Source organism: Meleagris gallopavo, chromosome 5, assembly GCF_000146605.3.
Source record: "Meleagris gallopavo isolate NT-WF06-2002-E0010 breed Aviagen turkey brand Nicholas breeding stock chromosome 5, Turkey_5.1, whole genome shotgun sequence".
Taxonomy (NCBI): Eukaryota; Metazoa; Chordata; class Aves; order Galliformes; family Phasianidae; genus Meleagris; species Meleagris gallopavo.
Window position 1 is genome coordinate 43,248,225 of NC_015015.2, and position 25,741 is coordinate 43,273,965.

Below are 25,741 nucleotides of genomic sequence, written 5' to 3' on the forward strand. Positions count from 1 at the left end.
AGTAAGTGGCAACATACAGTATCAAAAAACACATGAAGACACAATATCACCTTAAATCATCTGCTGAAATGTTTGTATATATTTGGACAAGTCAGTTCTCCCCTTTGTGCTTGTTTCCACATCTGCCAGGCAATCATCTCTGCTTCTCTCCCACAAAAGGGCAGGAATTTCTCTACTATTTATAATTTTTTTTGAGATATTCAGTAAAGAGTTGCATGCCACTTCTATGAAATATTACTGTATTTATTGTATAGGTCATGGCTACTTCTTTATTTAGCCTCTCTTTTGTTTTATTCGGCATTCAAGAATATTGTGCCAGTTGATATCACACAAATTGATTTTTATATTCATGGCTTTTAAGTTTAAGTCCCTCCAACCAAAACCACTTGCAAGTAAAAGCTTTCAACAAACTGGGTCAGTTTTATTTTGGGAAGACATTTATCTCATACACTTATCTCATACATATCTAATCCTGATATCAAGCAAGATGACTTCTGAGGGAAAAGAAAGTGAGAAGCAGTGAAATGAATACAAGTCCACACTAGTTAAGCTTATATGTTTTGCAAAGTAACTCTAAAATCACTTGTCAAAATAGCAAAACAGCAACAAACAGTATTTGAACAAGAAAAGGGTATGCATGGTATTTCAATTACATGTTAACTACCAAAGGTTTTCTTTAAATATTTAAACCCTGAATAACTTATATTTTTGTGTGTGTGTGTAAGGTTCAGAAAGCAAATAGTACATTGCCTTATCCCAAGTGATATTCATGTCTCTATGATACCAAGTTAACTGTCTCTAACTTTTTTTTTTTAAAATAAATAAATATATTACAAGAGCTAACCAATATAAACACACACATACACCAGTCACTCCCTAAAAATGATGGTTCCCTGATAAGAATGAACAATGAACTAACAATTTTTAAGAAGTCCCCAAGGAATAGATTTGTTTAGCTAACAGTTTTTATTTTGAGGACAATAACAGTAACTATGTTTAATTCATTCAATTACAAATCACTTCTAAAAAAAACCTGTACTGTACTGTACTCTAGAATACCTGTAGTACTCTACTATTCTATGACAATATAGTAAATATGAACACCATTTCTTAACTAAAATCAAAAGTTTACAGAGTCGAAAACTGGAAGAAACGTCAGACTCATAAATTGTTATGTTTGTCTTTGAGCATCTGTAGAAAGATTCACTGATGTGCAAAACCAAGTACTGTAAATTCATTTTTCAGCCATCTTGACTTACTCAGCAGCGCAAGAATCATGTTACCTAAGACTTCAATAAGCTAATTTCCCAGTTAAATATATTCTTTTTATTTGAGTACCACTGACAAGCTGCAACTCCCCAAATTAACACAATATCCCACTATGCAAGCATCTCATCTCTGCTTCCATAAGCAAACAAAAATTGCTTAGAAACACAGAAGATATTGCCACACACAGTATTTGAATAAAGCCTATGTGTTCTTTCCAGCATGTTACCTCATTCATACACTGCTGAAAACTTGCACAAACTTAATTGTCCTGATCCCAGAGACCATATCCCTAGGAGAATATTAGCTTCAGTCATTAATGAAATGGATTCTAAAAATACATGCTTCCGTGTGATAATAGAGCTACACCAATTTTTTTCTGGTTCATCTTTTAAGAAAAACATGGAGTTTTTCTTAAAAAAAAAAAGAAAGCTGGAGTTAGGTACGCAAGCCTAACCTAAAAAAGCAAGATGAAAAAGGACACACATATACAATCTTCAGTTTCTTCTTTATGGATTCATAATTTCTCTTACTTTAATTCTTTATACGTTAAGATTTTCATCTGTCTCAAAACGTACTACTGCCCATTAAATTGACCTAGTGAAGAAAGTAAACAAACGATAATGAAGAGACAAAATTAAACTCTTATAACAGAAGCTTGGAAAGCTCCATCTTTTCATTCCTATCTTTCATACAACATTCAAAAATGGCCTCCCTGCTGACTTCAAGTCAGTCATTGAATCTAAGCAAATCACGTCTTAATAAAGCCACAGTTTTGATACTACAGCTATTCCAATACAACACCTGATACACATACATACAGAGTGCAGATCTGAATCCTGACCTACACTAATCAGGTTTCTGAAGCTTTGCCTCATGCATACTCACTTGGCTAGTCTACTCAGTGCTGTTTTAACAGACACAGAAACAGATAACTTCTCATCAGATCCCTGTTCCATCTTTCCTCTAGTCAAGATGCACTTCATCATCACACTAGCACTTCTGAACATTTTCCCTTGCAGGAATGAAAGCCAGGCACGTTGCAACATTATTTGTGCACTGAGGCCTCTCGTTCACAAGTTCATGAAACTGCACATTGCAGGGTTGGAAAGAACCCAGCACTAAGGAAATAGAAAAGATTTCAAAGGTCATTCAATAGGACGTTTCTCATCATTTTATTGAAATCTTACACTGCTGCATTTGAGAAATCTAATGAGATGGTTTCTCTAGAAGCTATGAAATAGTGTATCACTACTTTGACATTGTCAAGAAAAGAATAACAATATTTTAATCTTCCTTGCTGGATTTGAGCGCCTTTTCTGGCTTTCTCAGTATTACGCCTCTTGCTAATATTCCTACTAAATACAATGTCTTCTGCTAAAGCTAAATATACCACTGAGACTTAAAGGCATTCTTTTAAGAATATTTATGCATATGTAATTCATTTTTGTAATAAAAGTTTTGAGGAAACCTTTGTGAATGCATCATAGCCAGCAGACTGCTTCTAAAGAACTAAATTCAGCTTAATGACGGAATTAATTCAAGTTGAAGACTGCAGGGATGCAGAGACACTAAATTTCATATTCTGGACAAAGATCCAGAATTTGCCAATGAAAAATATTGTAATTTAATGAACATTTTTCCCATGAGGTTTGCAAAACAAGCAAGAAAATAATCAAACAACTTTTACAGATACTACATTCAGACACAATTACTCTGGAGAGACTGAAGTGGCAGTAAGAACTCTTCTGATTTTTTTTTCCCATATCTTACTTTCTGACAGAAGAAATACATATATGCACATTTATGCATATGTAACCCCTCAAATATCTGTGTACACAAACAACACATGAATACATACACTCCACAGTTCAGCAAGCTCTTAGAGACCTCACTTATCCTGCCATGTTCCAATTCTGTTTCCTCTCCCCACAAACACCACTACTGTTCTTCCTCTTCCCCTTCTTTCTAGCAACCTGTAGATAAAGCTCCAACAAAACTCAACTCAAATTTGACCTTGGGCCTGTTTTTGCACTTCATCTCATTCATACACATATGCTGAATCATCCTTTGCTGTGAAGAATTGAAAAACATACTTCAGACGTACAGAGCAAGGGTAAGACTGCACAGGTGCAAAGAAAGTCATTTCTAAGGGCTCAGGAGACCAATCTGTCTAGGGTTACAGAGTTACATTCTCAGTTAAGCACCTTGTCAAAGTTGCAGAAGAATAAACAACATTTCTGCTCAGGCACCTCACTCAACCTGTCACCTCTGTTATAGAGGGAAAAGATCAGAGCAAGAAGGTAAGCATTTGTGGTGGTCCTATCTAAAAGTAAGAAAAAAAGTGTTACTAGGGCAATTAAAAACTACCATCAGTTTTCAGTCATACACAGACCAATATAAAATAGGATACGTCTTCTGTTGACCACACATCCAGATGTGTTGGGTTTGCCCAAAGGTGGATTGACGTGAGGCAACTGAAGCAGGCCTTTCTACTGCCAATCTTCAGGCCGCTGCACGGAGCTGTGCAGTCAGGCTGATGTGTGCACATGAGCAGTTCCCTATTTCTTGGATATAACAAGGATCAGTCTATGACTGCCACAGAAATAAACGCTAAAACCTTAGAGAACTTTTCTCTTTGCATATTCAGGTTATCCTTGAACCTGCAAACACAAATACAAATCGCAGTGAAGCACAAAGTCCCCACAAGAATAATTTGTATTTCATTGTGAAGTAACTACAAACCTCCACGAACCTCTGAAGTTCTTCAGACTGAAATTTTTTATAGTCCACTCTTACAAGGAGAAAAATGAAATTTCAGGGGAGAAAGAAAAGAAAAGGAAAATTAACCATACTACTGCTAATTAATGTACACTGTTTAGCTGTAAATTTCTCTAAGTATGTCTAGATGTTGATTACTGAATTTAAGACTGCTCTGCGACTTCAATCTTATTCTATAACACACAGGAGATGACCAGCTTACAACTGTTTGGAAAGATATTATGTTTCATTAATCATCCATTCAAACTGGAAACAGAGAAAAAAAGCAGCACTTCCAGACATGAACAGAACAACAGAAAAGCAATAGTCACCAGGTTTGCCCAGGTAAGCTGGTAACCAGGCACCTAGTAGAAAGGACCAAACCAATGAAGTCTGATCAAGATCAGATCAGGCTTGATATCACAAATTGCAGTGCTTAAGTAGAAAACTTGAAATTAGAAGCAATAAAATAAAAAGCATATCTAGGCAGCAGACAGCTTTTTTTCCTCTCTTTCTTTCCTTAAAAGGTGAAGCAAGAAAAACATTCCAGTGTAGAGAAGAAATTAAGGCAAGAAACAACTCTTAATATTTTCTAATAAATTAATCTTACATCAAATAAATTGTATAATACCCATCCTTTCGGCAAAACTGTTTCAACTGTTCTATTTTTTCATGAGGTTAAATAAAACAGAGACAAAAGAGTTGACGCCTGGGAAAAAAACTTTGTTAAATTATTGGCATTGAATTCTTTGGAAATATAAGCAAATTTATGCACATGAAGTTAATCAAATGAAAGAAATTTTCATAGGAAAAATGTGACAAATCCAATACAAACCCTCACAGACGGGCAGGTTTACAACATATGTAAAAAATCCCCATACTCTTTCCTTTCCACTTTCAGTGAAAACAGTCAATGCCTTCCAAGGGTGTTAGAATCAAACCTTGACCATTTAACAGTGAATGCTACTGAAGCCTTTCCTAAATTATTTGTTGACTCTGACATTCTATTTACCGTAACAAAAAGTATATACACTTATCAAACCCAATTAAACATGGTAGACCAAGGCAGACACAAGAAATTCTCATGAACCCACGGTGCACAAACTGCCACTTTCCTCTAAGCACTGAACTCACAGCCCTTCAAAGAATTTTGTAAACTGAAGAGGTACTGCCACCTTCAGACATCAGACCAGCATTACAATTTTCACTATCCTGGATTCCTCAAAAAGAAAAAAATAAACTTCACTTTCTGAATTATTTTTAAATATATTCAATCCTCAAAGTTCTAAAAGTTAAACTGCAGAACAAAAAATTGTTTTAAGTTTTATCATGTCATAACATGTTTTATCATGTTATGACTAATTTTCTGAATTAGCTTAGTGTAACCTAAAAATTCCAACATTCACTAAAAAGCATTGTGAATCAAGGTTCTTCAAATCTGACCATAACAATTGCAAAACTGCATCACTTTTTTAACCCTTAATTTTCAGGAACAGTGATAATAGTTCTAGTTTATTGTCACAGTTATTTTGGCATTCAGATATTCAAGGACTTTAAAACACGCATCTAAAAATTGATGGGGTGACAGCAGAGTTAAAATGGAAATCTTCATAGAGGTGAGAGTCTTGTCAGCCTAGACAAACTCTGATCAGTTTAAAGAAGCTAAATCATTCTCTTACTCATCTGCAAATACAGCACTCTATCACTGTGTTAATGATATGACACATACGCTAGTAATTTCTTTAACTTTGGACAAGATATGGATTAACTTCTTAAATACTTGTTCCACGTTATTGTATTGGAAAGAGTAATCTTACCTTTAGTAGAGTATGCTTCAGCAATCATCCGTAACCTATACGGTGGCACAGCAGCTAGCTGCAAATCATCAACTCCAACTCTGGCATATGTGTTCAGAGCTTCCTTGTAATCACCTTCCACATAGTTCAATTTGGCCATAAGTAGGTTAGCCTCTTGTAAGAATTCTGGCTAGAAGCAATAGGAATAAGAAAGTTTTTATTCCCGATCAAAACACATCTAATTATTTCTGACAGTTATTTGGCCTGCTTTCTGCATATATTCACCATGGAAACCCAAGTAGATTTTTCCCAAGAGAGCAAAATCCCACCAGAATTCTAACTCCATGTAATATTAGGGAAGCTTGAAGCAGGGGTTGAAGTCATTTTTAGTCATACTCCATCAAGCTACTGAAAAGCATTATCAGACATTTTACATAGTCATATACTTACTCACATGTTCAAGAGAAATACCTCTCTGTTAAGTTCCAGCTTTGCCAGCTAACAAAACTATTTAAAGGCAGCCTATCATTACAACCTCTCCAATGATTTCAACACCATAAGCACAACATAGTGTCAAAACTTAAAGTGTGCTCTACAGCCTATACATTAACATAATTTGCACAATCACAGAGTGCCGAGGTAGAAGGAAGGTAATCAGAAAAGGATTCATGGAAGAATGGAAGAAAAAAGGAAAAGAAAATAACTCTCCCAGGAATCATAGAAAACACAAAATAGGAAGTTAGAGATGACTGTAAAGCAAGGTTCTCATCTCTCAAGAGATGGCTGAGAATATAGAAATGATAAGCGACAGAGTAGTTACAGCAGTAATGAATCAAAGGAACAGAATGGTTAAGAATATTAAAAAAAAGTGACATAATTATTCCTCTCAAGTATTAACTTTACTTTTCTCCACAAGCATAACTTAAGAAATCTTTCCTGAGTACTTATAAGACTATTAAAGAAATTAGTGAAATATTTCATATTTCTAACATTTCTTTTTAATGTACTGCAAAGAATGATTTAGTTATGTATTCCAGGTAAAACTTCCACAAAACAATCTGCAAGTTCTTCATGTAAGCCTTCAAGAAGTCAATGAGAATTTTCCTGTTCTTCTAATGAAAGAAGGCAAAGAACTTGTGTGAACGAGGATCCATGAAGAAACAGAGGCACAAAATAGCATAGCACCAATGATAGGAATAACAATAAAACAAGAAACAAGAATTTTCTATGTTTTTCTCCATAATTGGCAACACAATCCAGCCAATTTCAACTTCTGACCAACTTACCTTTAGGTTTCCTCTATCAAGTGCTGCTGTTAGATGCTTCCTGACCTCAGTTAGCTTTGGCCGGGGGCCCCGCGGACTACTGTTCTGCTTAAGAGCATTTTCCTTCAAAAACTGTTCTAGTTTGGACTCTCCAAGAAGAAGTTCTGCCATGTCATCTGAAATAAATTTTAAAAAATAACAACATGAAATACTAGAAATCATTTTATTTCACTAATATTTCAGTGTAGTTACCATTGCCTCCACTGAAAATTTCCAGACCTGAATTTTAAATACAAACTAAACAAGCATGGAGTCAACTATTTCGATTTAACACATCATGTGGGTACATCATTTTACTTTTCAGTTTATCTATCACATGCCTGCCATTGTAGATTTAAGTCTCTTATGTTCTAAGGTATAATGAACTAGAGCATTAATCTGAAGCCAGTACTCTTCTTATTTTAAAAACAACATGTATTTCAAAAGCCTTGTGGATACTGCAGCATTCTGAATTTATAAAAATTCATTTCCAATACTCATTTTAATGAAAAATCCTGTTTCATAAAATGCCTGTAGTGGTTTCAAGTATGAACACAGATAAAGGATTATTTTTTGCCATAAGTTGTATATTGCGTGTCATAGAATCCAATAATCATCTGATTTGGAAGGAACCCTTACAGGTCATTTAGTCCAACTCCTCTGCAATGAACAGCAACACCTATAGCTAGAGCAAATTGCTCAGAGCCACATCCAGCCTGACCTTGAATGTCTTGAGGGACAGGGCATCCACTACTTCTCTGTGCAATCTGTGCCAGTACTTCACTACCCTTATTGTAAAAACCATTTTTCTTATATTCAATCTAATCTCCAATCTAATCTAAATCTCTTAAAATCAAACTCTTTTAGTTTGAAACCATTTCTCCTTGTCCTATCACAACAGACCTTGCTGAGGAGTCTGTCTCCTTCCTTTTTACAGCTTCCTTTAGATATTGAAAGCCCAATATCAGGTCACCTTATATCCTTCTCTAAGCTGAACAGCCCCAGCTTTTTCAGCCCGTCCTTATAGGAGAGGTGTTCCATCACTTGGATCATTTTTGTGGCCCTCCTCTGGACGCACTCCTACAGGTCCATTTCTCTCCTGTACTGAGGACTCCACAACTGGATGCAGTACTCCAGGTGAGGCATCACCAGCATAAAGGAGGTGTCACCCAGGATGTCTCTGATCATTATTCACATCTGGGCTGTAAGAATATGGCTATCACTCAGATCTTGTTAAGGCTCCAGCCATCTCACATCTTCAGTATGGCATTCTATTTCTCATCTTTCTCCCAGTTTCTTAAGAGGCATACCACCACTTCTGGAGATAGTTTGTAATACCGAAATTCAAGAAAGTTGTCATCCTGTACCTTGTGCCTATCCAGGATGATCAAACTTATTTTACTGAAACACATTCAATAGTTCTTTTAGTGAAAAGAGAGCTATAAACATCATCACCTTACTATTCGGGACTTGAAAATATCACATCATGTCTTGCAAACAATGTTTGTATACTCAAATATACACTGAAAATAAATAAATAAAATTCGGGACTTGAAAATATCACATCATGTCTTGCAAACAATGTTTGTACACTCAAATATACACTGAAAATAAATAAATAAAATAGATTTTTAAAAAGGGAGAAGGTAAAATGCTGGCAATCAGGAAACTGCTGACAGCCCCATGCCCTTTAGCACTATCCTTAGAGGCTGTGGGAAGGCATGGAAAGGCCGAGATAAGCACAACTCGGCATTAAAAAACCTTCCTTCAGCAAGTATAAATGCATCAACATTAGCTTGTATTTAAGTACAGCAAGTCTCAGTACTGTGTCTGTTGGACTGCTATATGTGACCTATGTACAATGCCATTATGCAGTAAGCTACAAAGATCAGTTCTGTCCTGTAATGGTCTATCAACTAAAAAGACAAAAATCTAGAAAAAAAATTCCATGAAAACTCCATGCTGATTTTTAAATCTAAAATTTCTAAATTTCTCCAAGAGAGCTTAAGAGATCTGACAAATAGCAGAGATGTCAAGGGATTTGTTATTTTTCCACTTACAATTTTAATCTGATGTTCTGGGAATTATATCCATGGTGATCTGGACATTTATGTGTTCTAAACTATACCCACTCACTTTTAATTGTTTAAACAGTACTTCAGAACGGAAAGATCTCAGCTTCCAAATGAAGATAAGACAAGCCACGTATGCAGCCTGATTATCAGCCTGCTTAGTTTTCAGGTTTTCAGGACACAGCTGCCAAACTCATGACTCAGGTTTGCAGTAACAATTCCCTTCCTCTACCCACCACAAAGAGTTTCTCCTGATACTTTTGGTGGTCGTCTCATCTTTAGACCAGACTACACCAAGTAATTTAAAGTGTCATGCTTTAATCTATACTTCTTTTAAGAACAACTTTATACCTTCTCATGTATCTTATGGCAAAATTTATAGCCGTTTAACTATACTAACGAGCAAATAGAAGTTTCACATGCATCTGAATTTCTGTGACATAACAAAGAAGTTCACCACTTCAAAATCCTGACTGAAAAGGTTTTCATTTTAAACACCTGATACACTTAAGGACAGTTTAAGAAAGCAAAACAAAAAATGTCAATTTGTCAAATGTAAGTTCTGAGAAATATAAAGACTGCTTGTACACTACAGTATTATACATACAGCCTAGAGCACATAACAAACTAACTTTACCTTATTCAGATCATAGTTCTGGACTACACTACTCTTACCTGCATTTTGCACAGTTGCTATTTTTAATATGAAAGCAATCAAAGCTGCTATGATTTGAAGTTTCTTCTGATAAACTATACCTTAAGTTTGAAATAAGTAAGAAATAAGAGTAAAGAAGGATACAGATTGTTCCCATAAATTCAGTGTTACCAGTGTATGTCCAGGAATTTTTGAAGCAATTTACATTTTGCTGTGCAATTCTAAGAATAAGCTACCCCTCATAGTCAAGGGGTGAAGGAGAGATGACAGCAGAAGGGTCCCCTTCTAGCTTTCTAAGATTTAGTAAAATCGGCTCTCAGTCATTCTCAAAGGTCATGCATTCCATCCTGTCATATTGGTGTACTCACTCCACTATACCAACATTCTTTTTGTTCTGGGAAGCCCAAAGCTAGATGCAGAATTCCAGACGTGGTGTCACAAGTGACTAACAGGGAAACATTAATTTCCCTCAAGCTGCATCTGAACCTCTACCACTGCTGAGGAACCAGCCCCATCAGTACAGATAGCAGCATAAGGGTACCATGGGCATCCATTTTGTCATTTGTCATTTGGTTTCCAAACCCCACAGAACACCAAAACATCGATTTTCCTTTTACTGTCACCATATTCAAACAAAGACCACCTTGTTGCTCTTTATATCTCTTACCAGTTTCAACCTCAGCTAAGCATCGCATTTCCCTAACAAACTCATTAATACACAGGCAACGTCTCTGAGCTTCTACCAGTCCAGGAAATCACACGTGCTAACCCATCATGCCTCTAATTCCAGTAAGAACGTTGCTCTGCAACTGCACACAGGTTTCTAGTTCCTTCATTATGTATACAGAAGTATTGACTAACTCCTAAATAAGATTGCTTTACTTGCTTTAAAGACACTCAGCCTCTACTTTGTTATAGTTTGTTTTCTGCATGTTCTTGCTTTTCCTTCAGACATAAATCTTAGTGCAGCTGATAAATATCAAAAGCTTGGGTTGCATAGCTTCATTTTCAAGTTGCAAACTAAACAAGATATGAAATGCACCCAATCTAGATCTGACATCTCATACCAAACCCCCTTTGTTACAGTCTCATACCAAATTCCATATTTCATTAGCACTGCCACTGCAATTACTATAAACAAATTAAAAATAAATCAGGTATTATGCCTAGCATTACCCTGCTCAGATAGATTTCACATCCCATTCTGTAGGACTGAACCTTCTCCAGCTGCTTCACCTCTCTGGAAATCAAAGCATGTTAACTGCTTGCACAGAAAAGTTAGCTGCTTTTACATAATAATGCAGTTCAGGTTAGAATTTGGTGTAAAGAATTTAATCAGCTGTGTGAAAGGGGCACAGAGATCACTCCAAACCCACAAAACCATTCCTCAGAGCAGGATGCAACTATTTGCCTTGCAAAGAATAGGCACTGAAAGGTCCTTTCAGCAAAGGCATTTTACTAATAATATTTGGAATACTCCCGAGTGTTCTCACTCAGTACACAATTTCTGTTTATGAGCCTCTCGACGCTTTAGAAAGGGAAGAAAAAGTAAGAGTGGGACTTGAAAATAATACTAGATGTCAGCACAATAACATCCTATTTTGGAGAGGAACAACTGAGATGAATTGTGCTTAATTACATTTTTAAAGCAAAGTAGTGGCTAAAAAGTGGATAAAAAACTTGTCAAAATGTTCAAGCTATAAAAGGTTGATACTTAAGTAGATAATTTCTCCCTGATTTATATCTATCAAAACAATAAAGTCAACCACTGACATTCTTCAACACTTCAAGTACAAGAATTACAAAAATGCCAAGGAAGAAACTTGGACTTCCCTCCTGTATGCATTCCTTTTTACCAGGTCTCAATAGTCCTGGCCTACTCTCCCATAACATGCATTTCTTTAGGTCAAATACAACAGTGTCATTGTGGAGGGACAGGTTATTAAAAATAATAATAATAATTAAAAAAATAAGATAACCCCACATGGGAAAACCATAGAAGAGCTGGAAGATATATTTTGTTCATACAAATTGTGAAATTGTCACGGAAGCTTGTGAAACAACTAGTTCTGGAAGGTTACATTAGATTAGTAGACAGCCTGAAGAAGAGTTAGACATTAAAGAAAAGAAAATAAACCTTTTACTGAGAAACCTTTTACATGAGAAAATGCATTCCTTGAGGCATGAGGGTTCTTATGGCACTAAAGGACTTGGAGACGTTGGTTGATGAGAGGCTCAACATTAGCTGGCAATGTGCACTTGCAGACCAGAAAGCCAAATGTATCCTGGGCAGCAACAAAGGCGGTGTGATCAGCAGGGGAAGGCAGGACACTGTACTGCTCCACTCCACCTCTGTGAGATCCAACCTCCAGTACTGCATGCAGCTGTGGGGCTCCCAGCATACAAAGGACATGGACTCGTCAGGGTTCAGAGAAGGCCACAAAGACGATCAGAGGCTTGAAGCACCTTTCCTACAAAGATGGGCTGAGGAAAATGGGAGTGTTGAGTCTGGAGAAGAAAAGACTCCAGAAGAAAAAAAATTCTTCACTCAGAGGGCGGTGAGGTGCTGACACAGGCTGCCCAAAGTAGCTGTGGATGCCCCACTCCTGGAGGTGTTTAAGGCCTGGCTGGATGAGGCCTTGGACAATCTGGTCTAATCTCTGACCGTGACAGGCAGGTTGGAACTAGATAATCTTGAAGATTCCTTCCAACCCAGATCATTCTGTGATTCTGTGTTGCCTCTGGAAAATTTAATTTAGCACCCCTCTCTATCCCTTCTCCTTTTGCTACTCTAGCCCCTCTACCCTCAGTTTCTTCTCTCAGAAAATGTCTTTTAAAAAAGTGCCGTCTCTAACAAGAGACAAGCAAGATCAAAGCCTTAAATTCATGCTGGTGTATACTGAGAAACCATCCAGACACCTGAACATGGGAATCAAAGTAGTCTACAACACCCAGATATTTTGTTCCCATCACTGGTGCAAGTTAAGGAAGCTAATAACCCATATGCTAGGTAGAGAATAGTCACACTGCAGCAACACGAATTACACATGCTTTCTTTCAGAGGAAAGATGGGAGAGGAGAAAACAACAGCTGCAACTTATACATAGATCTGATTAAGCATCAAAACAGAAACTGTTATTCCAGGTCATCCACATATGGTACAACACCCCCTTTCCCTGTACCATTGCTATAGAACACGAGACAGTGCTGTGAGAGGAGCAGCAACTGTCAGACTGGCTTTCATCACAGAACTGTTCCACGTGCACAGTTGCTGATGACTAACATGAGAAGACCACACATCACAGAATGCAAATCATAAAAAATACTGCAAAGCAGGATTTCGTTTTAATTGAGACACTCATTTGTTAAGTCAGTGACTCAGGGCGATAAATTGGCAGTAAATTTTTAAACTAAAGTAGGCCTGAAAAAAGGCTCTATTGACAAAGCATTAGCTTGAGACCTGTCAACTGTTTTGTGCAAGTGAGATTGTTAAAAGCACATGAAGGTTCAAAGTTCCAATTAGATGGACATTTGTAAAACAAACCATTTATTGCATACCATAGCCCTAGCAGAGTGATTTCAATCAGTTTTGAATATTCCTTAAATAATCCTGAAATAATGTAAGTAAAGTTTGAGGAAAAGCTTGCTTTATCTTTCAGCACAATGAATTATCTAGATTACATTCTTCTATGAAACACATCATTAACAATTAAACTGCAAAAAGATATTACACACCTTGAAGTGTAGCTTTGTTTCATATAAATAGGTTTGTCTCAGAAGGAAAACCTGTTTTTAAAGGGTTTTCATATATTGAAACTGGTTTGTCACTTTCAGAAAACTGAGATACTTACAGATCAATATAAAATCAAAGGAGGATATTCATACATTTTTCTGAAAATTTTCTGAGTCCATCAACAATAATCACCTATGCATCACAATTGCAAAGCAGAACATTTCCACAGTGAGGAAGGATGGCCCAGATTGCCCCCCACACAATCACTGATACTATCCACTTCTCTAATATGAAATCCTCTGCTATAACTATAGAATCATAGAATGTCCTGAGTTGGAATGGATGGGACCAACGAGGATCACTGAGTCCAACCTCGTCTCCACACAGCATCACCCAAAATTCAAACCCTATGTCTGAGAGCATTGTCGAGACTCTGCTTGAACTCTGGCAGCTTGGGGCTGTGCCCACTGCCCTAGGGAACCTGTCCAAAAATAAGTCTGTTATAATGAGAAACAAGTCTGAACACTTCAGAAATCCAAGTCAAACTGAAGGATGCTTTAGGTAAAATAATCCATGTTTGTTAACACAGAAAGGAAAAGCAAAAAGTCTGACTGCTTCTAGACAGGCCAGCTGTTTTCTTTCAGCTTAGATATGCTCATACAAAGCATCTTGAGAAGAACCTTGCGTGAGCATAGTTATCTCTTTCTGCAGTACACATTAACCTTGACCACCTCAAAAACAAGAATAAAGGCTGGCATAAAGACAGGAGGACAAAACAACGCTAACATATCTTTGTAAGGCAGTAGCTAAAAATATCATGGCAGCTGCTCTGTAATTTGAGTTTTAACATTTACTTTTTAAAGCAGAATTCTTATCATAATAACAAGATCCAAAGCATTTACAGGAAACAAACAAACAAACAAACAAAACAAATAGAATTATAAGGGGTGTTCTTCATTTATCCTGGATCATGGATGATGAAGAATACTTACTGCAGTTAGTTTAAGACTTGCTATGGTCTATTCTTCAGTATTCCACTGAATTACATGATAAAATATAAAACAATCAGTCTTCTGAAGAATGCTACCATAACCTCAAGGTGTTTGCTAAAGAACAGGGGGGCTTGTTAGCAGGCTATGTGGCAAGAACACTTCTCGCTAAATTCCTTTCTACAAGTACATTTAGGAGAAAAGGTTAAGAATGGCTGCACTGAACACAGCTCAAACAGTAACAGTTGGAACAAAAACTGAATACAGAACAGGAGCTGTTTCTCTTGCCTGCAGAATCCTTTTCCAACAGGTGACTTAAACATTTTACTTAATTCCACAGTACGCCAAGATAAAAATAGTGAATGATTAAGTGCTTCCAATATAATGAATCAATCTGCTACCTGTTGTTCTACTGAGTAGTAAATAACTGCTTTGTTAAAGTATTACTTCTCCTGTGGTAGTTCAGTAGTCTTGGAATTAAAAAAAAAAAAACCTTTATCTAGGCCACACAATTACTACTTTTGTGTCTTCTAAACTGTTCCTAATATTCATGCAGAAAACATAAAATTTAGAAGGACACAATAATTATTTTTCTTCAGTTGTATTTTTAATAGCACAAGGAAGTGCGTCTTGCAATTGCCAACCCCTCTCTGGCAGCAGTCATCAGTAGCCCAGCTCCTGGTATCGAGGCTGTTTGCACACAACATTCCTCCACACCTCAACATCTGCAGTGTACTGCTGTGGAACCCCAGCAAGAAGATCCACAATCCTGTGCTAACAAAAATAGTTACACCTTACAAAGCTCAACATCTAAAGCCAGAAAGAGTATGGGGCAGGAAACAACCAAGAATTAGTGTTTTCTTTTTTAGATGCCAAATGATCATAGATTAAAAGAAGTATTTTTAGTACCGTTTCACCCTCTTCTAAACTATGCAGCTGCAAGAAAAACGTGCAGAATTAGGATAAAATCTCTTACCACAAAGATTTAAGCAAAGAGGCTCAAACTCAAAGCCTGAGGATATGAATTTGAATAGAAAGTATTTAGGAATAGAAAACAGAGCAAACTAGCTACAGAATCTGAGGTGACCAGCCAAGCAGGAATTAATCTTTCCTTGTGAGCAGATAACAAAACTAAAGCACATTGCATCATTTCACCTTCTTCCCAACAAAATCTCCAGTGTTTCAGGTAGCATATTTCAGACTCTTAAACGTCTTAAGCGTAATTATCTGAATGTGCTGAAATTGAAAGATGACCGTTATCATTAGTTGAAAATGAAGACACCGAAATAGTGGAGATCAACTAGATGAAGTGGGGAGTTGTTAGAACAGAGCAAGAAAGAAGAGGGGAAGAACACTGCCTCAGCTCTTAACTCCAGAATGCCAAAAAAGGGAAAAAGGAAAAAAAAAAAAAGTAGGTGAATAAGGCACCAGAGGGGTAATGAGAACATGTGTGAGATTTCCAGTTTTCAGTACCCCAAATGGGACCATAAATTGATGCGTGAGATTCCAGCATTCCTGCCTTGTAATATCTGTTGTGGTACTTGAAGTCTTCCAAGAGGGAAACTAGCATGGACAGTGAGAAGGGAAACTCTTCTTGTTCTCTCTAAAGGCACTGCTCCCAAAGAGGTCAACTGCTCCAAATTTTAACTGGACAAAAGTTCTCTGAGCAAAGTTTCTGTAAGAACAGCTGAAAAAAAATCTCATGACATCTCAGAGAATGTTTATTAAGAAGACCACTCTGAAATGAAGCTTTCTTCCAAAGAGGAGGATCTGGAAATCTTGAATCCAGAGCTGATCTCATATTCACCTAGCAGAAGTGGCATAAAACTCATGTTTCTGAATATAGTTGGCCATACACTTAAAGACATTTGTTTTGTTTGTGACCTATGCAGTCCATAAAGAGTAATGGCTGTACCTGACAAGGAATGTTAGCAAGTCTCAAGTACCCATACAGGTAACTCTAATCAGAAGTTACATACATTAAACTGAATGCTAAATGTTGCATTTATATGAAGGTTTACATTAAAGAAAATGTATGTAAAAATAATATGTAGATATAAATATGCTACTTTTTTCACTTAAGTAGTAAGGATTCACAGAACCATCAGATGATTGAGGTGGGAAGGGGCCTCTGGAGGTCATACTGTCTAACTGCAGCTGATCCAAAGCAGAATCCAGTGGGATCTCATCTGATCAGCCTTACACACATGGAAACCAGAAGCACAATATACACCGTCAGCTGTTCAAAGAAATTTAATTCTACGCATTAGCATCTTTAATTATACACAGTAACTCATTCCTCTGACTCTAAAGCACAGAGAGAATGGAACCCTTCTACTGTGCTGTTCTGTAGCATTGTGCAATTATCCTCTTGGCATCCCAAACTTGAAGAAAAATATTATGGAATCCCAGAGTATTTATACATATGCTTACAAATTAAGCAAGTTTTTTCCTGTAGCAATACTACCACAAACACGAGAGCATATTAGAAAAACTTCAACAATTTCAAACTACATTATTTTTCTGCCATTTAAAAAAGAATTCTGGGTCTCAGACTTTGTTTGAAGTATTAAGATTATCAGAACAGTAAATATCAAACCAGGACAACCACAATTCATCATCTAGATTATTGATATGCGTGGAATACTTAAACTTGGCCCACTCAGTCAAGCGCAAAACAAAGCCAAGACTCACAGAATCAGAGATCATAAAGTTTGGAGAAGACCTCTAAGATCATCTAGTCCAACTGTCCACCTACCACCAATATTTCTCAACTAAAACACATTCCTCAGTACAACAGCTACTCTTTCCTTAAACACCCCCAGGTTCAGTGACTCCACCACCTCCCTGCGCAGCTGTTGCTGTTCCTATCACTGTTACCTGGGAGATGAGGCCAACCCCCACCTCGCCACAATCTCCTTACAGGGAGTTGTAGAGTGATAAGGCCTCCCCCGAGCCTCATCTTCTGCAGACTGAACAATTCCAGTTCCCTCAGCCGCTCCTCATAAAACTTGTGTTCCAGACCCAGCACCAGCTTCACTGCCCTTCTGTAAACACACTCCAGAGAAAAAGAAAAGATAACATAGGTTGTATCCAAGATGAGAGAGCAACAAGTATGGCAAGCAGGACTTTCACCATCTTGATTATAATCTTTGTGTATTTAACTGGGAAAAGAAAGTATGTGTCTGTATTTGAATGCAGATTTTCTTCTAGGAATCATACTAAGGGAAAATGATCTTAAAAATAGCCTTTTCTTACTTACGTTTAGTTTAGCTTAGAAAGGCAATCAAAGGAGGACTTGGAAAACAGGAAAAGCACATGCCGTGGCAGATAGAAATTCCTTTTTATCTTGCTTCTTGTCATATTTTGTCTTAAAGGAGAAGCCACTTTTCCTGTTGCTCCTAAGCAAGAGAAGACCCTAGGGAGTACTTAAATGGACGGCAAAACCAGACCATGTCACAGTGGCAGAGTCCCTTTATCCACACTCTACAAAATAGCTACATGGCAGCAAATCTGAGATGACAACAACATATTTCAACTTCTCTCAAGTCAAGGAAAAAAAGTAGCTGATAAAAAAGAAGAATGAAAAGATAGAGCAGATGCTGACTCTACCCAGCTTTGCGTCCATCAAGCTCACTTCCTTACTCCTAAACCTCACCAGTTAGGGATTTTGTTTCTTCAGTGCCCGGCCATCTCTCCATGTTAGTCATGGAACAGTTGCCAGGCCAGACGCAGGGTGCTTTTCTTCCAGGGGATGATCCAATGCCCAAAGCTCAGACAAAAGCATGCAGATGAGTCTCTGCTACCCACTACAGGAGATGCGACAGTTTTTTTTACCACCTACCAGTGCCAGACAGCCACAGAAAGCAGCCTCATCTTGTCCTCCTTCCACCCCACATGGTCCACCAGGGAAGATTCAATATTTGGAAGTTTATAACTTGTGCTTGTCAGAGATGCTTGTCTCAGATAAATAATCACAATTTTTAAGAAAAAAGCATCTTTTAGCAACTTTTTAAAATTCTGTCCGTTGTTTTAAGGTTTTTTGTCTCTTGTTTTTACCTCTCCCTCAATCTGGCTCTAAAACAAACCCCTTCAAGTTTTGATTAATGCAAAATATTTCTCTCCATTCTGGTAAAGAGAGTTCCCTCTGATCAAGTGGAAGCTCTAACCCAGATAGCTGAGGCAGGTAGAAAAACAGAACAAAGTTCAATTTCAGATTATAGGTAAAAAGACAACTCTTTAGTTACTTAAACAATCTTGCAAATACTGTCCCATGAAAGTCCTCTCTTATGTCCTCTTTTCTTTCAGTGCAGATGAAGACCTACCCTCATTAAGAAAAACAACCCTCAAATATATGCTATAATCAAGTCCTGATCCTCTCTTTTGCAGACATACAAGCACACTGTTCAAAACTCTTCCTTTGCTTCATCACCTTTTACATGCTATGCAGCAGAAACATCAGCTGTGGAAGAGCAGCTGCATCAAAACTAGAATTTTTGTTTAATCTCTGTTAACATGCCATATCTTCAGAATACTATAATGGGTGACAAACTTAGTAACAACCGAGTACTTAAAGTAAAAGCTTTCTTCCCACTGCAGTATCATAGATTTTATGGATTTTATAATTCATATATCATTAGCAGGCTGGGAACCTGCAGAAACTCTTGCAGCACGTCCTGAAGCAAGATAGTAACAGATAACATCTCTAATCAGAGCAGCTTACTGTCACAGATGTGCTGACAGAAAAAAAGACAAAGAGTCAACAGCAGAAACTAACGATTAAAGGTTTTGCCACCAACAAATGTTGCGCCACCAGACAGACATCCTCCAATTTACAGACATCCTACTACACTGCTTTTTATCTGGTTGTTGTCTCCAGTTGCTCCTGATTATATCACCAATTAAATAGTGTTCAGTGTAGACAAAACTGCAGAGAATGTAACCATCAAATTTTTAAATCTGCTTACATACAAGACAGATACGGGGGATGGAGGAACAGCCCAGATTTGGCACAGTTATGGATCTTCTGACTCACTATCTACCACCATACACATAAATTTCAAACAAAAGTGGTGTTGATGACCAAGAGTTTCTGCTAATATACTTATTTTTCTATTGAAAAGTTAAGCTAAACTTTAACCCTTGTGGTTAACTGAAAGGCATCTGTGGCAGCTTTAACACATGGAGGAGTCAAGCTTTCTTATAACTTTTAAAGAAACAGTGTAGCTAACCCAAGGCTAGTAGTTGTGAGGGATGGTTCTCAAACAGTTACATGTATAATACATGTAATTTCTTGTAGATCAACACAAAGGGCAAGTAGCTCTGAACACCCAGCAGCATCAAGTTGACTCCGTTCAGACCAATTTTACACTTCCACACAATGGAAAGACCACTGACAGTGCAGTGGCCAAGAGGAAAACCTCTCCCACTGCTCTGCCCATTGCTGGCTGTGGCTGCCATTCTTTTCCCCCTGCTGCTACCCTCGGCAGGGCCCCAGGAGGTGGCTCAGCTCAGCAGCCAGGAGCTAAACCAGACCAGGGCAGATAGCTTTCTGCTGGCCCAGCACAGTAAGTGCCGCCTCTGCTGTTCTCCAACCCAAGGGAGAGGCACAAACACGTAAGAGGAGAAGCTGCACCGGGAAGGTGCAAAGCAGGAAGAACTCCTCCAGCAGCACAGTAAGGTGTTAGACCAGCTTGGCTACTTGTGAAATCGGGCTGCCTAGGCCAGCACTTTCTCTTCCAGATGATAAGCCATTTGGAATACAAGCAGCAGGTCTACATCATCACTCGTGCTGTTGTAACACCTCTGGCTATCCGAAGAAACAAAGCTGTCTGTCAAAAATAAGGCAACACATCTAAGTACCGCCACCACATTTACTCCTCATTCAGAAAAATGTGTGTCCTTAGAACGTTTGTTCTGTAAATACAGCAGAGAATACAAGAAAGAGCACAAAGAAAGAGAGAGGAGTGCACTGTGTGGGAAAGCAGAAGGCATGTCACACCGTGCTCTGCAAGCTTCTCCACGAGAGATGCAGACCTCTTCAGAAAGCTTTGCATGCATAAAATGCTTTCAAACTGTATGTACAAAACACACAAACAAATTTGATAAACACCTAAGTAGGGCAAGAGTCCTAAGAGGTTTAGAAAACTCCGGGTTATTGTGAGGATAAGCTTTAAACATATATCTGAGGTCTTACATTTTAAAGAGAGCAAAACAAATGAAAACTGATAAGATGTTTCTACTTTTCCTACTTAGATCTAGAAATAAAAAGCACAGAAAGTGACAAGCAAAGAATAAATAAGAAAAATACTTCTTGACCTTTGCTTTCAGTCACTCTGCTCCTAACTCCTCTCTGCTCCCTTATTCTGCAAGGCTAAAGGGGAAGACAGACAAATGACAGAAGCAAGCTGCCAAAAACAAAAGGTAGAGAAAAGATAACCAAAGAAACCAAAGAAAATGGGGGAGTAAGATAGTAAGAAATTCAATGGCAAGCAAGCAAGCAGCACGTTAAAAGGATGGTGTATTTCCATCAGCAAGCTTGGTAGCTATGGGTAATGTTCTATTTTCATGGCAATGTCACAGTGCTCTCGGTAGCACATAGATCAACAAACTCCTGGGGCGTGCTCTGTCTCTCTACAGAAACGCAGCATTTCACATCACCAAAGGTTTCTGCAGATCTACATCACTCTCCCTCACTTGAACTTCATAAATTCACCTCCTCAGTGCCTTATTAGATACAGATCTCACTGAACTTGAGCAAGGTCACGTTCCGACTGCAGCAACAGTACACGGCCGGAAGCACTGCTGCTCATTCACAGATTATTTATTTCATCCATTCAGCTTGCCTCTGAACCGACCCAAGGTTTCCTCACTGCGTTTTCAAAGGAAGGAAAGCAAATATTTGAGCACTGATGTTCTGAGAACACGCTGAGCAGCTGCAGCCTTCATGCAGACGCCCATCGCAGCCACTTCCCTTCAGATGCGACCGTTTCATCACATATTTGTGACTTAAAGCAGCTTTGAAACGTGACCATCAATTTCCAAAATTAACATTTGAACTCCACCGCACAAAAAAAAGTCCTCATCAACATGAATTCTGCAATAAAATGCACAAGATGCCTGTAAGATCAACATGTGGCACTGAATTTACTGAAAAAGAATCATCACTGGTATTTCATAAATCTTAGTTCTCAATTTTGAGAACAGCAAGTTTAAAGATCTCTTAAAAAAATAAGTTTTTCAATTAAAAAAAAGTCCCTTACAGCATACTGCACTTCATGCATACAATTGAGGTTTTGATGCGAATCAAATTCAGCAATTTGTACAACAAAGTTGTACATGTTTCTCCTATACACTAAGGCCTCTATTAATAAGTTGCCCATTCAGATCAGTCTCAAATAGAAAAGGTTTGCATAGCTGATGCCTTCCAATTGTGGGCACATTTTAAAATACATTCTGAATAATATGAGGTGTTCAACATGTACTATTTCACTTACTCCAATAACCTGAGAACAAGCAATTGCATACTTGGAGCTTTTGCTAACTCTCAGCATAGCACTTCACTACCATCCTGTTTATTTGCTATGGCAGGCAAAACTCAACAAAGTTTAGGTCACTTTCCTAGAAAGACCTTTTTCTCTTTTCCACTTAGTTAAACTACTGGGGAACACACACAAAGCCTCCTTAGTGAAAACTACTTTCAATTTTATTTCTAGCAACTTGGGGTTTGCTTCCATTCCATTCAGTAAGTCACATTCAGGATGTGGACTTCGAAGACGGGCACCTTTATACAACCAAGCAGCCCACAGCCAGCCCACTGCCTCACCTCCGTCAGCTTGAGAGCAGCACGGTGATTTCTATGGCAGCTTCTGCAAGCTTTATAAATCCCTCTACATGGAGTGTGGGTGGCAAGGTGCTGGCAGTACAGGGATTGCAGGGGTGGCCCTTTGGGAGGAGGCCAGACACAGCTGGGCCCAGTGGACCCGCTGCAGGATGAGCTGGCAGCATCTCTGGGAAAATGTACTCAGGAAGAGAGGAAAAAAAAAACAAAAACCAACAAATAAAAACAAATAAACCAACAAAGACAAGGGAACAGAAAGAGCAAGAATCAGCGGAGGGAACACCAAGGTCACAGTAGGAGGAGGTGTTCCAGGTGCCAGAGCAGATGTCACTGCAGCCCAGGCAGAACATGGAGCAGGAAGATGTGCCCCGAAGGGCTGCAGCCTGTGGGAAGCCCCAGCTGAAGCAGATGCTTTCCCTGAAGGGCTCTGCCTGCACCAGGGCAAAGGAGAAACAGGGGAAGGAAGAGCAGAGAGGAACTGCCCCCACCAACTGTGCTGAGCCTGGGAAAAGGCGGGACGAAAAGTTTTCTTACAGAGTCTGAGTTTTTGTTTCTCACTGACAAATCTATTTTAACCAACAAATTAATTTTCCCCAAATGAAGACTGTTTTGCCCACAGTCGAAATTCGTAAGCAACATCCTCATCTTTTTCCATTTATCCTATGGTCTGTCCCAGCTCCCCTAAGGAAAGGAGCTGCAGAGATGCTGGGTGGGTGCCTGCTGTCAGCCAGGGAGAACCCACCTCAACTCGCAGTTCTGCCTGACCTTTCCCGAGTGTGCTGATGAAGCAAGAGCTCAGACAGATTTGTGTTACACAGCATGAGCGTTATTACTGCTGCTGAGTCCCCGACCTGATGGGGAGAAATGTAGTACAAACTGGCTCCGTGCCCAACAATTCTGAGTGAGGTTAAAGACTTTTCTTTCATCTATTTATCCTTGTGTAAAACCAATGCTAGTCACAGAGCACTTTCTACGATCCAAGCTGTGACTGTTACTTACAGAATACCAAAGGCAGTGATGACTCCATTAACATTTCTCTTCCTTATTTATCTGAAAGTTTATAAAGCCTTTCAGAAATAATTCAAGTACAAAAATTAGTTCCAGTAAGTGCCATTTTTGTGCAACTGAATTCCTACATAAGCTGTCATTTACATTTGAACCACTGATTTCAAACAGACGCCCAGTTTTAAGAGGAGATAAGAGCTATTGGTAGCACATAGCAGAACCACCAAGGCAATAATTAAGCCCACTCAAAATCCTGCACCACACTTCTCCACAACAATGCCTAATGCATACACACAAGCTTCACCCTGGGAGCTGCCACGGTTATTTCTTCCTTAATAGGTTGCAGGCTTCAAGAGGGCTTGATATGGGAAAAACACTGAGCCCATATGAAACAGTCCAAATAATAATGTGGTCTCGTCACATTTCTGTCCAGTTCTCTCACCCACAAATGGTCAGTTTCCAAACAGGAGAATTAAAGAAGTAACAGACTACTCTATTGAAATAGCACAGGAACAAAGGGATTATAAGGAGGCTTCCCAAAAGATCCCTCCCCTCTGTGTCCAACAGCAGCCAGCACTGTTCCCAGGAATACTCACAGCCCATTCAAATGCTCCAACATCCCAAAGCGAGAGCCAATCTCACACAATAAATAATATAACGACAGAATGAAAACTCTTTCCCCTCTGCTGCTTTCTTTCTCGTTCACATGCTTCTTACAGCAAACTGCTCTACATTTAGCCAAAAGCATCTTTTGCTATTAGGCCCCAGCCAATTTGCAAAACTGAGCATTGCTGCAGAAGGAGTAAGTGAAGTTCTCAGGATGTGCATCAAAACATCTTTCAGTTTGTGCATCTCCACAGGTGGAACAGAGGCCCTGCCTCTCCGTAGTGTCTCCAGCTGATAACCTTGGCCTTCAGCCTATTAGGTACACCCAGACCTAGCCCACAAACCTGCAGATTTAGATATCCTCAACAGCAAAGGCACATACTTCATTACATTCTTATCATTAAATGCTCTTTCTGCCTTCCTCCATTAAAAGAGGAGTGTTGTTATCACTTAACTTACCATGGATGTTCCTCTCACTTAGCTAGAACTTGGAAGCCTTGGATATTGATATAACCATTTCTACGCTACCAGAAAGAGGAAATACACAGATGATACTTTTGCATGTTTTATACACCAGAAAATGCTCTAATCCTACATACTTTAACTGGTACAGAATCTGGAAGGTACCATAACAAGATACTCACTGAAGTGTACAGTAATTTCATCTTCTTTGATGTGCTTCTGCTGAGTAAGAAGCACTCAGGTCAGATAAACTGAAAACTGCCAGTGAGATCCTCTGCCCAGCTGTCCCTACCTGTCTTAGATACCTTCATGTGTCTCAAACCAGAGATGCTCTTCTCAGCCAGACAGCCAAAAAGCACATCTTCACTTGAACCAATCTGTAAGTAGTCCATACAGCTGAACAACATATGTCCTTAAACTAAACGTAATACCTTTCACCTTTCACTTCATGCCTATTTTTAACTAGCGTGTATAATACCAGGGAGTTTCAGGATCATCACTCAGTTGTTTCTAAGGCCAACGTACGTAAATCCGTCTTCTTGCAATCCATCAGCCTTAAATTCTCTCTCCTCTCTTTTATTTTGATTCAGGCTTTTACTTTTCAATCTGCATTTCCACAGACCCGAACCACACCGCTTTCCCTCTGCCGGCACACATGAATGAAGCCCCTGCAGCCGCTCCCGGTGCCACCAGCTCTCAGCCCACCTTCTCTCCTGTTAGCAGCCCTGCAAACGCCCCAGGTTTCGTCTCCCCAGACCTGACTTCTCCCTAAAACACCCTCAGGCCCAACACCCTCAGACGAGTGAGCTCTGATGCCATTATCCCCACACCTTTTCCCAAGCACAGAACGAAACAAGCTCAGAAACTGCAGTCAAAAAGAAGAACATCTCTCAGTTCGCTATCCATTCCCACACCTCAGAGGGAAAAGCAGCTTTTCATCTGCTTTATGCGAGCATTTAAAAGCGATGTACGTACAAAACAAAGGACCAAGCAAGTCATTCATAGCTTTTAACGAGAAACAAAACGAAGCGGCACCGCATTGCCGAGGCTCGCTTTTTAGCGCGGGAGCGGAAACCTCCGTAAGACGTGCTACTTACAGCCACGCACAGCAGCGCAGGAATCACAGGTAGAAGGGCACGCGGGGCGTTACGCACACCGGCAGCATGTGCGCCTGCAGCCCGCACGTCGAGCGCGGATCCCGCCGCTGGGAAGCGAAGGGCCACACCGCCAGCACGACCGACGGCGGAGGTCGG

At 39.0% G+C, this 25,741-nt stretch overlaps 1 protein-coding gene across 3 annotated transcripts in view; it reads right to left on the reverse strand.

Annotated features, from left to right (window-relative positions):
* The window catches only part of TTC7B (tetratricopeptide repeat domain 7B), a 127,116-nt gene extending 101,431 nt beyond the window's left edge, over positions 1 to 25,685 (reverse strand). Inside the window, exons 1-3 of one of the 3 annotated variants that reach the window (XM_031553644.1) lie at positions 25,586 to 25,685; positions 7,109 to 7,263; positions 5,844 to 6,012 (exon numbers count right to left, since the gene is read on the reverse strand). In XM_031553644.1, the coding sequence (XP_031409504.1) occupies positions 5,844 to 6,012; positions 7,109 to 7,258 (319 nt within the window). In that variant the 5' untranslated portion in view covers positions 7,259 to 7,263; positions 25,586 to 25,685. The remainder of the gene's footprint in view (positions 1 to 5,843; positions 6,013 to 7,108; positions 7,264 to 25,585) is intronic. The other 2 variants (XM_031553645.1, XM_031553646.1) reach the window with 2 other exon arrangements.
* Between the last annotated feature and the right edge of the window lie 56 nt (positions 25,686 to 25,741).